Raw genomic sequence first — 14,462 nt, forward strand, 5'->3', positions numbered from 1 at the left:
TCTGGCTTTATAACTTGAGTATAATGCCATTTGCAGCAACATAGAGGGACCTAGAGATTATCCTACTAAGTGGAGTAAATCAGACAGAGAGACAAATATCATATCACTTATATGTAGAATCTAAAGAATGATACAAGTGAACTTACTTACACAACAGAAATAGACTCACATAGAAAACAATCTTATGGTCGCCAAAGAGGAAGGGGGGTATAAATCGGGAATTGGGAATTAACAGATACACAGTATTACGTATAAAATAGATAAGCAACAAGGACCTACTATATAGCACAGAGAACTATATTCAGTATCTTATAATAACCTATAGTGGAAAAGAAACTGAAAAAGAATATGTGTGTATATATATATATATATATGTATATGTACATTAATCACTTTGCTGTACCCCTGAATCATTGTAAATCAACTATACTTCAATTTTTAAAAAAAACCCTGTGTGAACTTCTGGCTTTGGAACTTCAGTATATATTTTGAGTAATTCATTCACTGTTCATTGGCATTAGTTCTCAGAATTAAGCTAAAAGTTTGCCCTTTTATAAAAAATTCCTTTTGGCTTAGTATAAAATGTGACAATAAATGCATTTATTCAGGCAACTGTTTCGTACCATTCATGGCCTTGCTTTGTCCTTCCAAAAAACTATGTGGATGTGGCTTTAAACTGTTTAAAATGGTAAGAAACTGTTTTGCCCTCCACATCATTTTTTCATGTCCATCTTCTGAGCCTTGGGAGCACCTATGCTTGTGCAGGAGAGTACTTGGCTGAGGGATAAGCAGAAGTCCAGCCCGTTCACTGCCTTCCAAGCCCTGGTCTATGGCTGTGTCAGCCTGAAGGAAGAGCCAGCTTTTCCTGATTTGCTCAATATGCTAGCATGGCCTTGTTCTAAGTATTATTTTTCTATGTTTCTCTTTTAAATTGCTATAAGGTTTTATCAAACCAATTCTATTTCCTCATGTACAATATTTTTAAAAAGAGCCCCCCAATTCTTAGTACCTCCAGCAGGTACTAATTACCCATCCCAATAATTCTATTATTCATCCCAATAATTCTTGTCTCCTTATCATTAGAATATGAGCTGAGAGTTTGTATCTTTGGAAACATGTACATTAGAGGGTAATATGACATCTGGCAAAAGCCCTGGTAACTTAGCACATCAATACCTCTGTCTCTGGTGGTGACATTAACAATATGTATACAAAACACAAATAGGTCAAAAACTGATAATTCAAATACACAGAGCTTAATGTAGTTGCTTTAACATTTTCCTTCACCTTAAAAAAAAAATCACCTATGGTGTTTCTTAATTCTAGGGGACCTAGTGATACTGGAGAAACATCATTGCTTCCTTGCAGCTCTCAATCATCAGAAGGTAAGCTTAGTTTTAGGTAATGGAGCCTTATTACTAAGACTGTTATTATTAAGTTACCATATTTTTCTGTCTTGGAGAGGGAAAAATTTCAAGGTGAAATCAAAAAGATTTCAGGGGCTTCCCTGGTGGCGCAGTGGTTGAGAGTCTGCCTGCCAATGCAGGGGACGCGGGTTCGCGCCCTGGTCTGGGAAGATCCCATATGCCGCGGAGCAACTTGGCCCGTGAGCCACAACTACTGAGCCTGCGCGTCTGGAGCCTGTGCCCTGCTCGCTACAAGAGAAGCCGCGACGGTGAAAGGCCCGCGCACCGCAATAAAGAGTGGCACCCGCTCGCCGCAGCTAGAAGAAAGCCCACGCACAGAAACTAAGACCCAACACAGCCAAAAATAAATAAATTTTAAAAATGCTGGTTTAACTCCTAGAGAGTTTCATTAAAAAAAAAAAAAAAAAAAAAAAAAAAAAAAGATTTCAAGTGGGTTGAGTTATCCTCCTCAGAATTCCCACAGTACTTTGGTCACACTTCTGTTACAATCTTACACTGTATTACAATTATTTGTTCACTCAACTGGCTCACTGCTAGACTGTGAGTTCTTCGGGGGTAGGAATGGTGTTTTACTCATTATCATCCCCAGCAGCTGGCATAGTTCCTTACACATTAAGGCACTCAAATATCTGTTGGTTAAATTAATGAAAAACACTAAGGGGGAGTTATCTTAGTTCTTTACCACGGGAATATTTTAATATATTATTTGTGTAAAGAAAAATTAAAATATTAGGAAATATTTAAAATAAAGTAGTATTCAGCCATAAAAAAAGAATGAAATATTGCAGTTTGCAGAAACATGGATAGACAAAGAGACTATTATACTAAGTGAGGTAAGTCACTTCAGAGAAAGGCAAATATTGTGTGATATTGCTTACATGTGGAATCTGAAAAAGTAATACAAATGAACTTATTTACAAAACAGAAACAGACTCACAGACATAGAAAACAAACTTATGGTTACCAAAGGGGAAACGGGGGAGAGAGGGTTAAATTAGGAATATGGGATTAACAGATATGCACCACTTTATATAAAATAAACAACAGGGATTTCCCATATAGCACAGGGAACTATATCCAATATCTTGTAATAACCTATAATGGAAAAGAATCTGGGGCTTCCCTGGTGGCGCAGTGGTTGAGAATCCGCCTGCCGATGCAGGAGACACGGGTTCGTGCCCTGGTCCGGGAAGATCCCACATGCCGCGGAGCGGCTGGGCCCGTGAGCCGTGGCCGCTGGGCCTGCGCGTCCGGAGCCTGTGCTCTGCAATGGGAGAGGCCACAACGGTGAGAGGCCCGCATACCGTACAAAAAAAAAAAAAAAAAAAAAAGAATCTGAAAAAGAATATATATACATACATATATATAACTGAATCATTTTGCTGTACACATGAAGCTAACAATATTATAAATCAACTATGCTTCAATAAAAGAAAAAAAGTGGTATTGCTCTGGCTTTAGTGTGGAGGTTAAAGTGGGAAGGAACTGTATGTACTCAAAGGTTACAGGTCATGATTGAACCCTCAATGACTTTCCATATATTTGATTCACATCACTCTTCATAAGCATCTTAAACCATCATGAGTTATGTTTGTAATGTAAGCATGAATATTTCTAACATTTTAGGATGCAGCTGGTTTATTACTTTCAAAGAGGGAAACAGAAAATATATTTGAATTGAAAGAAAGATATTGACCAAAGTTATATATTTTTTAAAGCCCTCTATTGAATCTTTCCTTCTGTTATTATTTAGGATCCTCTAGACAGTCTTGCATTAGTGTGCCTGGAATGTCTGTGGGAACAGTACTTGGTGCCGGTAGTATCGGAACAGATATTGCAAGTGAACTTCTGGACTTACAAAGGTAATGTTTTATTCCTGCCAATACTTTCACAAGTAAAATTATCATCATATTTACAGAACCAATATTAAAAGATCAATAGGTTTCCCAAATGCAAACAATAACCAGTTCAACAATATAATGGAAGAGAAGATCACCTTTACAGTAGCAACATAGTTTAGAAAGTCCTTTCTAAACCCCACACAAAATCCAGAATTTATTAAGAAAAAAATGGATAAATTTAATTATATAAAAACTCAAAACTTAAATATAACTATAACCATTATAATTAGCAAGGTTAAAAGACAAATTATACACAGAAAACGTACTTCATATGATAAAATGTACTCTATCTTAATACATGAAGAGATTTGTAGTATAAAGAATAGTTATTGAATTTTATATTAAACTTTGTATAATTTTATATATATTAAACTTTATGTGTATAATAAAGAGTAAAGTTATTAAAGGAGTTATTTAAAACTCAATAACAAAAAATTTAGAAAAAAAAATTTAGAGAGTGGACATAAATAGAAAATAAAAGTGCAAATGGCCAAGAAACTTTAAAAATTGCTCAACGCCACTCACAGTTAAAATTATATATATACAAAATTAAACAATAATGACATGCCTTTTTTCATTTAGGAGATTGTCAAAGATTTGAAAGTTTGGTAATACTAGTGGGAGTCTGAGGAAACAGTCCCTCTTCAACTGTCCATGGGAATATAAACTAGTGCAAGCTCTTTGAAGCGCAATTTGACTACACCCATCAAAAATATAAGTGTATATGATCTTAGACTCAGCAACTCTACCCCAAGAATATTCTTACACAACTGCACAGAGACCCATGAACAAGACTGTTTTTTGCTGCACTGTTTAAGTAGTGATTTAAATATTTAAATCTTTACCATAACCGTAACTTATTATGGTATATCCATACAATGGCATACTCTGCAACAGTTAAATATTAGGTAGCTCTGTTTATGCTAATATGGCAAGAGCTTTATCTGGCTAATAGAAGAAAGCACAGGAATAGAACAAAAGAACAGCATGTATAATAACTCACTTGTATAAGAAAAAAGAAAGATATGGGTGGATATATGTGAATATGTGTATATACAGGCCCATAATTGCTCATCTAAAACCCTTTAGACCAGATAGGTTTTGAACTCAGAATTTTTCTGGATTTTAGAAAGGCAATGTTTTGGAATTCAATTTTTTTTAAGAGATATGTGTAATACCCACAGAGAACAGTTATATCATGGACAGCACCCCATAATCAATTAAATCAGTATTTCTGCAGTGAGAAGTATCTACAGATTAAATGGTGAAATGTCTGGGAGGAGAGGGGAAGTATGAGTTCAGGTTAAATACATTTAACAAGATTAGGAAAGAATAATTTTTGAAGTTGTTTGGTGGGTATATGAGATTTCATTATATTGTCTATTTTTATATCTAAGTTTTCCATAATAAAAGCTTAAAATGTATTTCTGGAGTGAATTGTAAATTCTTGTACTAAGTAGGACAAAGTTCGACCAAAACATTACCCTGAGTAGGGTTAGAGTGCAACTTCCTTTGCATGTGGATATTCAGTTTTCTCACAGCATTTACTGAAAAGACTGTCCCTTCCCCAACTGAATGGTGTTGGCACCCTTGTTGAAAATCATTTGACTGTATATGCTGGAAGGGCTTCATAAGGAAAGTGGAAATTGAGCCAAAGTTGCTAGCTGGGTGCAGCTGCAGGATGCAGTGGGGAGAGCATTTATATATGGAGGCGCCTCAGCCACTGCATGGAGGTAAGTGGGAGAAAGCATGGTGGTTTCAGCAAACATCAAGTAGATTCACTGAGAGAAGAGTCAGGTTGCTGAGCAAACTGAGTTTTAACTTGGCTAAAGGGACTTTTAACTAAGGTGAAGTCACGTAGTGGAGGGACTTAAATAGCAAGTTTCTGCGCAGTGACTAACACGAAGAAAGCCATATTTCAGAAGATTAATCTGGTAGTAATGTGCATGTGGGGGCAGATAGTTTTTATCTTTAAACAAAGACTAATTGAGCAGATGGTGATTTTAAACCATGAACCACAGACGGGAAGCCAGCCAAGCTATATACATTACATTGTGAAAAATCTCTAAGACATGTCACTGATCTTTTCGTCTGTGTTTCCTGCCTAATTCATTTCATTCTTCTGTTTTAATTTCTCCCTCTATACTTTCTTGTCAGTTGCCTTCTTGGGAGTACAAAAGGACATGAAGTTATGTTTATGCCATTATGTGTCACATAATTGAGCATTTAGTAATATATGACACTGTCAGTTTTACATATTAAGTCTTGAAGAGATTTATGATCAAAGCGTATGATTATGGTTTTTGTCTTTATGTGTTTCATTGATTTGGGACCTGGGGACGACCTATTATAGTAAAAATATGACGCATTTTCCACTTTAAAAAAAAGGTTGCAGGATGTTAGGAAATCTTTCTTTATTCTTAGTTCTGCTTTTCAGTATCCTGATAAGGAACTGAATGCCTATGTTGAACCATGTTGTTATTCCATTACTTTGCCACGTGCTGTACTAAGACAGGTAACATGATTTACTTAAGAGCTTTCACCTCAGAGTTTGTTTCTATTTACTATAGTGTTCTCAGCGCTCCAGAGTCAAAAATAAGTCTGGCACTGAACGAGTCAGTCTGATTATGAAAACTGTTGTGATATGCAGTCTTATGTTCCTCCCTGTATTTTTATCAGTAGATTATGTATTCAGAGGAGAAAATTTTCTAAAATATATATAAACAGACACATAAAATGTTTTATGTGTCACTTTTTGAAGGTTACAGTCTTCTTCATCCCTTGATGATTCAAGTCCAACAGATTTATTGAAAGATACTCACACTATAAACTGCAGGAATGTAAGTACCATTGTAAGTGATAATATTCGTGAAATAAATGAACAATAACATTGCTCCTTGGTGATTATTTCTTTTGAGAAAAGAGGCCATCCAGTAAAGAATGAACCTTTTCTACTTAGCTCGGAGTTTTTAAGAGGCAATGTGGAATAGTGGTTAAGAGTGAAGTCGCTCGGGACCATTCTATCTGGGTCCAAGCTGTGATTCAGACATTGCTGCTGGGTAACCTCCTGCCTGTCATTTAAACTTTGTACCTCAACTTCCTCATCTGTAAAAAAGGGATTAATAATAGCACCAGTCTCTTGGAGTGGTGTGTGAATTAAACGATTTAATACACAAAGAAACAAAAACTTCACAGTGCCTGGGACACAATGTGCGCTCAATAAACGGTAGCTATTAGTGTTATTTTAATAGATTCGATTCCGTGGATTAAATATACTCCTTAGGGTCTGGAAAGATGTTTAAATAATATAAGCTACAAATGAAGTACTACCTACTATTTAATTCAATTGAACAAATACTAGCTATTTGAAGTGCATTGTGGCATATACAAAAATGACTGAACATAGTGCTGAAAATGTGGAAGACCCATATACAATTCTGATGTATCCCAGACAACAGAAATCTCTAAAGTAGGTATATAAACTAAGTGGCATAAGAATATAGGAGAAGAGAGAAATTAAATCTGACCAGGGACAAAAGGGAACTTGAAAATATCTTTTTATATTAATATAGGCTTTTGATCTAGTATTTGCCAGTTTTACTCATACATTTAGCAAATGTTTATTGGGTACCCATTTTGTGCCAGACAATATGCCAGAAACAGGGATTTAAGTCCTTGTAACACACAAGAATCTCCAAGTAGTGCACATTATATAGGCATTCTATGGCAAAGTTCATCAACTGAATAAGACAATATAGGTAAATGATTTCTTCTTTTGAGGAGCTACATGAACATTAGATTGTTTGTTCTGTGACTATTTAACAGTATGATAACATTTTGGTAAAAGTCTCTGGTTTAATCCATTCCCTACTCCAAAGCAGTATTTCCCGTTGTAGTTTCATATGGGATACTGTTTTATCATCATTTTTTAAAAACTGAAATAGCTTTTCATTTTTAATCAAAAGCTTTTCCTTATGTATATAATTCAGTTACGGTTATGAATAATGTGGGAGATTTGAAGTCAGGTAGACTTGGGTTAGAATCATGGCTCCAACACTTTAGGCAAGATATTAGACTCTTCAGGCCTCAGATGCCTGACCTCACGACATGTGTAACATGAAACGAGATGATGCTTGTGGAGTGCTTAGCACAGAATACGAAGTGTGAGCTGCCATGTTATTGATGGCAGTGATGGCATTGCCAGAATGCCCGCATCTGAAAACTAAGAGGTCTTTATTTCACTCAAATAGGAAACTTTCTATTTGTTATTCTTTCTTTACAGATGTCAAATAAGGAGCTGACTACACTAAGTCCTTCTGAAATCGGGGAGCTACAGGCTCCAAAGCAAAACCAAAGTGCTGTTGCTCCTCATAGGCACGAACCACTCCTTGGTAAGTTTTCTTTGGTGACTGCCTGCCATTTTGGTTTTCCAAAAACTCTCTCTTTTTTTTGTTTGTTTGCGGTATGCGGGCCTCTCCCTGTTGTGGCCTCTCCGGTTGCGGAGCACAGGCTCCGGACGCGCAGGCTCAGCGGCCATGGCTCACGGGCCCAGCCGCTTCGCGGCACGTGGGATCCTCCCGGACCGGGGCACGAACCCGTGTTCCCTGCATCGGCAGGCGGACTCTCAACCACTGCACCACCAGGGACGCCCCAAAAACTCTCTCTTAATCACTATATTTTCAGGCTTAGGAAATTTCTAGAAATGCAAACAACTTTAAAACTAAGATTTTTCCCAAAACTACAATGAGGTATTACCTCACACCGGTCAGAATGGTCATCATCAAAAAGTCTACAAATAATAAATGCAGGAGAGGGTGGGGAGAAAAGGGAACCCTCCTACACTGTTGGTGGGAATGTAAATTGGTGCAGCCACTATGGAGAACAGTACAGAGGTTCCTTAAAAAACTAAAAATAGAGCTACCATATGATCCAGCAATCCCACTCCTGGACATATATTTAGAGAAAACTAATTCAGAAAGATACTTGCACCCCAATGTGCAGAGCAGCACTGTTTACAATAGCCAAGACATGGAAGCAACCTAAGTGTCCACTGACAGATGAATGGATAAAGAAGATGTGGTTTATATACACAGTGGAATATTACTCACCCATAAAAAATAATGCAATAATGCCGTCTGCAGCAACATGGATAGACCTAGAGATTATCATACTGAGTAAAGTAAGTCAGACAGAGAAAGACAAATATCATATGATAACACTTATATGTGGAATCTAAAAAAATGAACTTATTTACAAGACAGAGATAGACTCACAGACATGGAAAACAAACGTATGGTTACCAAAGGGGAAAAGGCGAGGAGGGATAAATAAGGAGTTTGGGATTAGCAGATACAAACTACCATATATATAATAGATAAACAACAAGGTCCTACTGTATAGCCCAGGGAACTATATTCAATATATTGTAATAAACTATAATAGAAAAGAATCTGAAAAAGAACACATATATATTTTATAATGATTCAGTTTTATACATATAAAACATATACGTAAAAAACTGAATCAGTTTTCTGTATACCAGAAACTAACACATTATAACATATTTTTTATACTTCAATAAAAATAACTAAGAGTTTTTCATTCAAAATCATAAATACAGTAATCATGCTGTTAATTTTTAAGTGTATGCTACTTAATGGACCTGTCATTGAAAATGTGATTATCCACTGAATCAGTTATGGGTATTATTAAAACACACAACTGCAATAAAACTAAAGCTTTTGTGTTTAGGGGAAAATGTCCATTCTTAAGAAAAAGAATTTTTAAAGATACCAATCATAAAATGTTTAAGATGTAATTATTCATTTTAACTATGTTTATGCAAAGTCCAAATGAAGAAAATTGAAATGACACAATTTTATACCCCCCCCATAACTGACCCTGATCTCCTGAAAATGTATGTTAAAGAGAATCAAAGGACTTGAAGGAACCTGGACATCAGCTTCACAGAGAGCCACATATTAATCATCTCAAATTCTATTGTACTTTGAAAGATACCTAGAAAACTTCGATTAATCTGTAGCTGTGTTTTAACCCTGAATTTCTAGAACCTCTTCCTTATCTCTGATTTAAACCTCATTTCCATGGTTTCTCCTTATTTCCTTTTTCAATCAAAAATCTGGGGACCCCCCCCACACTTTTATAAGAGTCTTTCAAATTTGGGGGAAGATGCTTTTGTCTCAGCCTTCTCATTTTGGGGTTAAACAAGCAGAGTACTTTCACAAGGCAGATTATAGTTAAATTTCTCCTTCAAGGCTCTATATACACACATGAATAAACCCCAGCCCCTAGCTTCCAACTGTCTGGGAGTCTGTGCCTCTTAGCTTTTATTTTCTATTAGAAAGCTCATAGACTAGCTCACTTAAGTGCATCAAATGAGTGAAGCTCAATTTATCTGACAGCAGATTGTTATAAAAATAGGCGACCCATTTAAAAATGTGTCAGGCTTCTGCAATTTAAGAGGTATACTTTGCCTTCAATAATACATTGTATGGTATCCTAGCCTTGCTTTGCCATTTTTGATGATAACTCATTTTTTAACCTCCAAATGTACTTACATAAGCCTGTATTTTAATTCAATAGGAGAAGGTGCCCAGCTGGATTTTGATGCCCTCTGTGACAATGACGACACAGCCATGGCTGCCTTCATGAATTACTTAGAAGCAGAGGGGGGACTGGGAGACCCTGGGGGCTTCAGTGACATCCACTGGGCACTCTAGCATTTGATTTTTAACTCAACATGAGAAACGTTTTGAAGCATTTTGCTTACGAAAGACTATATATTCTTCTGTACTGTACTGATACTGTTTTTACCTTTTATTCCTATTAATGGTTGACCAGTTTTTATAGATTTGCTCCTGACTTTCACAGGGGTACAGGGAAATGTGATGTTTCCCTTCAAATTCTCAAATTTTTCTATAGACCGCTTTACTCACTGACATAGCTTAAAACCCACTAGTTGCTATATTTTTGCTATTTTTGCTAAAGTCTTTCTAACCAAGAATACCACATGTATCTTGTTTGGGTTTTCTTTTTTTGATGCCGTTGTTTTGAGTTTGGGGGAGTTAATGTGTTGACCTCTTCCTTGTGTCTGAGATTCATTTATAATTGATTTATAATAGAAGATTTGTGTAATCTGGAACCTTTCCATTCCTTGTGTATTTCCCTAATTGAGGATAGGGCTTATCCACTTTAAGAAAACGATGAGTACTTGAACATTTAAAGGGACAGTGCAATTTGTAGTGGTAATCACAATGAATACTGTATTCAGCCTTTGTAGACTTGGGCAAGCACAGAGCCATGATAATTATGCTCAGCTGAGCACTTTGAGATGGATTTTTAAGTGAGATGATTTCTTATTTAAAACTCAGAAAGAAAAAAAAAGCTGAGAGAGTCTCAGCTTTGCTTACAGAAAAGGAAAGGTCTTGGGCCCTACGGCTTGGTGGTGGTTAACCTTTGCCTATAAGATTTAGTCTTAATATAAACACTCAAGATTCTTATTACAGATAGAACAGGGTTTTGATGCTGAAAAGGTTTCTAGCAACCTTTAGGATTAGTCTTAGAAGAAGAAACAGGCCCAGGCAGAGTCAACGCCTTGTGTAGTGTCACAATTAAGTTCATGTGTCTTTTAATGTTTAATGTATATAAACCAGTTTCTTTGTACACATTTGAGAAAGCAGTAGTCTCACTGGTTAAATGATTAGTTAACTGACCTAGGAACAGTTGTTGGCTTTTTAAATTATTAGGCAATTACAGTTACTATTGCCTGTAACCAAAGGTAATTATATAAGTGTGTTTTTAAAACCATGAGGCAACGAGAAAGAATTTAAAAACCAATTTTCTAGCTATAATTAAAAATCGAGAGCATTTTTTAAACCAGTAATTAATTCAGAGGTAGCTCAAGTTGAGGGCAAGAATTAAGGATATTTAAAATACTGTATGTAGGCACTTCCCTGGCAGTCCAGTGGTTAGGACTCCACGCTTCCACTGCAGGGGACATGGGTTTGATCCCTGGTCGGGGAACTAAGATCCCGCAAGCAGTGCAGCATGGCCCCCCCCCAAAAAAAAACGCCCCCCCCAAAAAGTAAAATACTGTATGTATAGCTACCTTTTTGAAGATCATACTTCCATAATACCTATGGTTTTAATAGCTCTTTCTAGTTTACTACGTGTGTTCCCATATATTCTCTTTTGTGCCCTACAAGGGAAAGTAATGATAGTCTAGGAAACTAATGGGGAAACTCTGAGGCTCAGATATGGGGATCAAATCCAGTTTTTCTTTTCTATGTGGTGCTGTACATCTCTCCAGCAGATTTCCCTCAGAGCCCCACGAAAACAAAGCATTCTTTTGACCTCGCATATTTCCGTAGGCTGTAAGTAATAGATTAGAACTTTCAGACACCTTCATGGCAAACAGCAACAGGCAACAACCAAAATCAAATGCTCCTTCACGTTTGACATTTGCAGTGGCTGTGTGGGCAAGGATGTACTGGCCTATTGAGCTGATGCAATGTTCCAGAAATGTCAGAGGGTCAGCACCATTCCTGGTTCTGGCATTTGAGGACTTGGGAGCCATCTAGGTTTAGAATAAGTCAAAAAAAACCCTCACAAGATGGGGGATATATTGGTTTGTAGTGGCCTAAGCATGACAGTTAAGTCTCAAGAAGCGTGAAGGATCGCATCTGTTCTCTAAGCCAGAGAGGCCTGCCTACAAATGTAACATTTTAGGGATGTGGACCATTGCAGGTCGGGCTAGACCTGCAGAGTCAGCCTAAGCTAGTGGTAGCAGGATAGGTCATTGTGGCTGCATGACCTCCAAAGCAGGTGGGGCAAAACTTCATGCTGCAGGGGTCTGAGAGGCAGACTTTCTAGAGGCTGGCCATTGCTGCTTGCAAATGTAACAATTCTCTTTGCAAGAGGAGAGGCTGTCCCGTAGACTTATGGATGGAAAGCCAATTGAAGGCTTTGATCCTTTAGTAGACCACTCTGATATTTATCTTTTGCCCTGGACCCAGGATCCAATCCATACATTGTACGATACTGTCGCTCTAAGTTCAGTGCTTTCTTCAAAATGCATTCTCTTTATATTTGATTGCTGCTGGGAGTGACATATTTTTATGCTTTATACTATATTACTTTTTTCTCCTACCAATTAATTTCTTACATTTTGGTGAAAAATATCTACAAGTTTAATGAAAGCATCCTAAAAAGAAGACTCTAGTTTTTTTTTTAATTCTAAGAAGTACCTACAATGATGTAATGGAGTGAGAGGCATGCCTGGAGTCAGGATAGCCCGCTCAACCTAAATTTATCTGTGTGACCTCAAGCAAGTCATTTAAACTCTCTGTGCCTCGGTTTCCTTCTTTGTAAAAAGAGGTTTGATCTCTCCATTTACTTCCAGTTCTAATTCTGTGATTCTGACCCGCAGGACTCAAGCATTAGCCCGTTGCTAGACATAGGCTGTCCAGTATGATAGCCACTGGCCACATATTGAGATGTGCTATGAATGTAAAGTGCATACCAGATTTCAAAGGCTTAGTATGAAAAAAGGGAATATAAAGTATCACATTAACAGTTTTATATTGATTACAGTTCAAATAATATTTTGGATATACCAAATTAAACATTAAAGTTAATTTTATTTTCTTACCGTCCTAGTGTGGCTACTAGAACATTTTAAATTACACATGTGGCACACATTACACTTCCATTCTATGGCCCTGCTCTAGAACATTTTATTAAGTGGATATTACTTAAGCAGACCAAAGGTTATAAGTATGATATTTACCTCTAAATGCTACGGTTTAAAGGACATTTATTGATCCCCGATTCAGTGCAAATAACTGTGAACCTATATCGATGTATCAAATTTAAAACTTTTTTGAAATGAGTAAACTTGAAAATGTTAGACATTTTGTTAGCCTGAAATCAAACAAAACTTGAGGTATATGTTGACACCCTATGGTAATCACTAAATTTGGAAATCCATTGATGAGCACAAAGACAGACAAGAAGATACAGAATAGACTTTTGGTAAATAAATGGAGTTAAAGGAAAGTATCTAATTACAGTGTCGTAATGGGAAAAGGCTATATTCATTGGTCGTCATAATCTTTGACAAATCTCCAGAGAGTCTAGGACACAGGTATATAAAATAGCAACTCTCTAGGTATCAGACCATGTTTAGTGGGTCCAGTTTCAGATCCTGCTGTAAAGAGGAATCCACCACTCAGGTAGGTCATTGCTGGGCTCTGGAATTAGAGATTCAGATTTGCCAAGCCATAGTATTGTGGGCACAGCAGCCCTACATCTACAATGATCAGAAGCCATAAAGAAAACCTGCTGCGCGGCCACTAGGTGTCACTTTCCCATTCCTATAGGGCTTTGTTTTCATTAGATTAATTTTTCTGCGTTCCATGGGGCCTAGGACAGGCATTTATGACTTTTGTGCCTAGAATAAGTCTGCCCCTGTTTTATAAGAAATGCTTTTTAAGAGAAGTCTGGGAAGATCCCTTCCACATAAAATAAGAATTTCGGTTTAGAGACCTCCAGATGTGGCTCCAGTAAAAGCTGACTTTAGAAAGAAAACCCATCCAACCTAGAATATGCTTTCTGAACTCATTAGAGGGCGTTTAGTGTGTGTGTCACTGCTCTTAGTGTTGAGTTTAGGTTTGTCTTTTATAGAATTTTTAAGCTCTTTTCCATTTCACTTGCTCTTGTCTGTATGTTGGTATTTTTAAAATGTTGTGGTAAATAATGAAGAGTGAAATTAAACTATATTTTATAATAATTACTAGTTTGGAGTTTTTATTTAACATTTTAAACTTCCTCCACAAAGTGTGTCCTTAACTATTTTATAAAGTGGAAACATAGAATGGGTAGAAGATCCAGTGTTCTAAGACCACTGGGAAGGGAGGTATGTAGTCCCTTATACATTTCGGGGTGTGTTCATCCGGGTGTACTAACTGCTGTCACAACTCTAAAGTGTTGGTGGCTTTAATCCATTAAAGGTGTCCTTCTTCTCATATCACATCCGATGCCATTAGCACTGTCTGTCCCCCTGACTTGACTCCTCCCCCTTCCCTGCCTCTCTCTCTTTCCAACTCTCAGCTTT

General features: G+C 37.0%; 1 protein-coding gene across 3 annotated transcripts in view; it reads left to right on the forward strand.

Annotated features, from left to right (window-relative positions):
* Positions 1-14,138, forward strand: part of BMAL2 (basic helix-loop-helix ARNT like 2) — an 86,687-nt gene extending 72,549 nt beyond the window's left edge. Inside the window, exons 11-15 of one of the 3 annotated variants that reach the window (XM_059081554.2) lie at positions 1,327-1,385; positions 3,181-3,289; positions 6,090-6,168; positions 7,611-7,719; positions 9,932-14,138. In XM_059081554.2, the coding sequence (XP_058937537.1) occupies positions 1,327-1,385; positions 3,181-3,289; positions 6,090-6,168; positions 7,611-7,719; positions 9,932-10,068 (493 nt within the window). In that variant the 3' untranslated portion in view covers positions 10,069-14,138. Of the gene's footprint in view, positions 1-1,326; positions 1,386-3,180; positions 3,290-6,089; positions 6,169-7,610; positions 7,720-9,931 lie in introns of those variants that run through there. The other 2 variants (XM_059081545.2, XM_067008938.1) reach the window with 2 other exon arrangements.
* Positions 14,139-14,462: the final 324 nt, after the last annotated feature.

Source organism: Kogia breviceps, chromosome 12 (assembly GCF_026419965.1).
Source record: "Kogia breviceps isolate mKogBre1 chromosome 12, mKogBre1 haplotype 1, whole genome shotgun sequence".
In the NCBI taxonomy this organism is placed as follows: Eukaryota; Metazoa; Chordata; class Mammalia; order Artiodactyla; family Physeteridae; genus Kogia; species Kogia breviceps.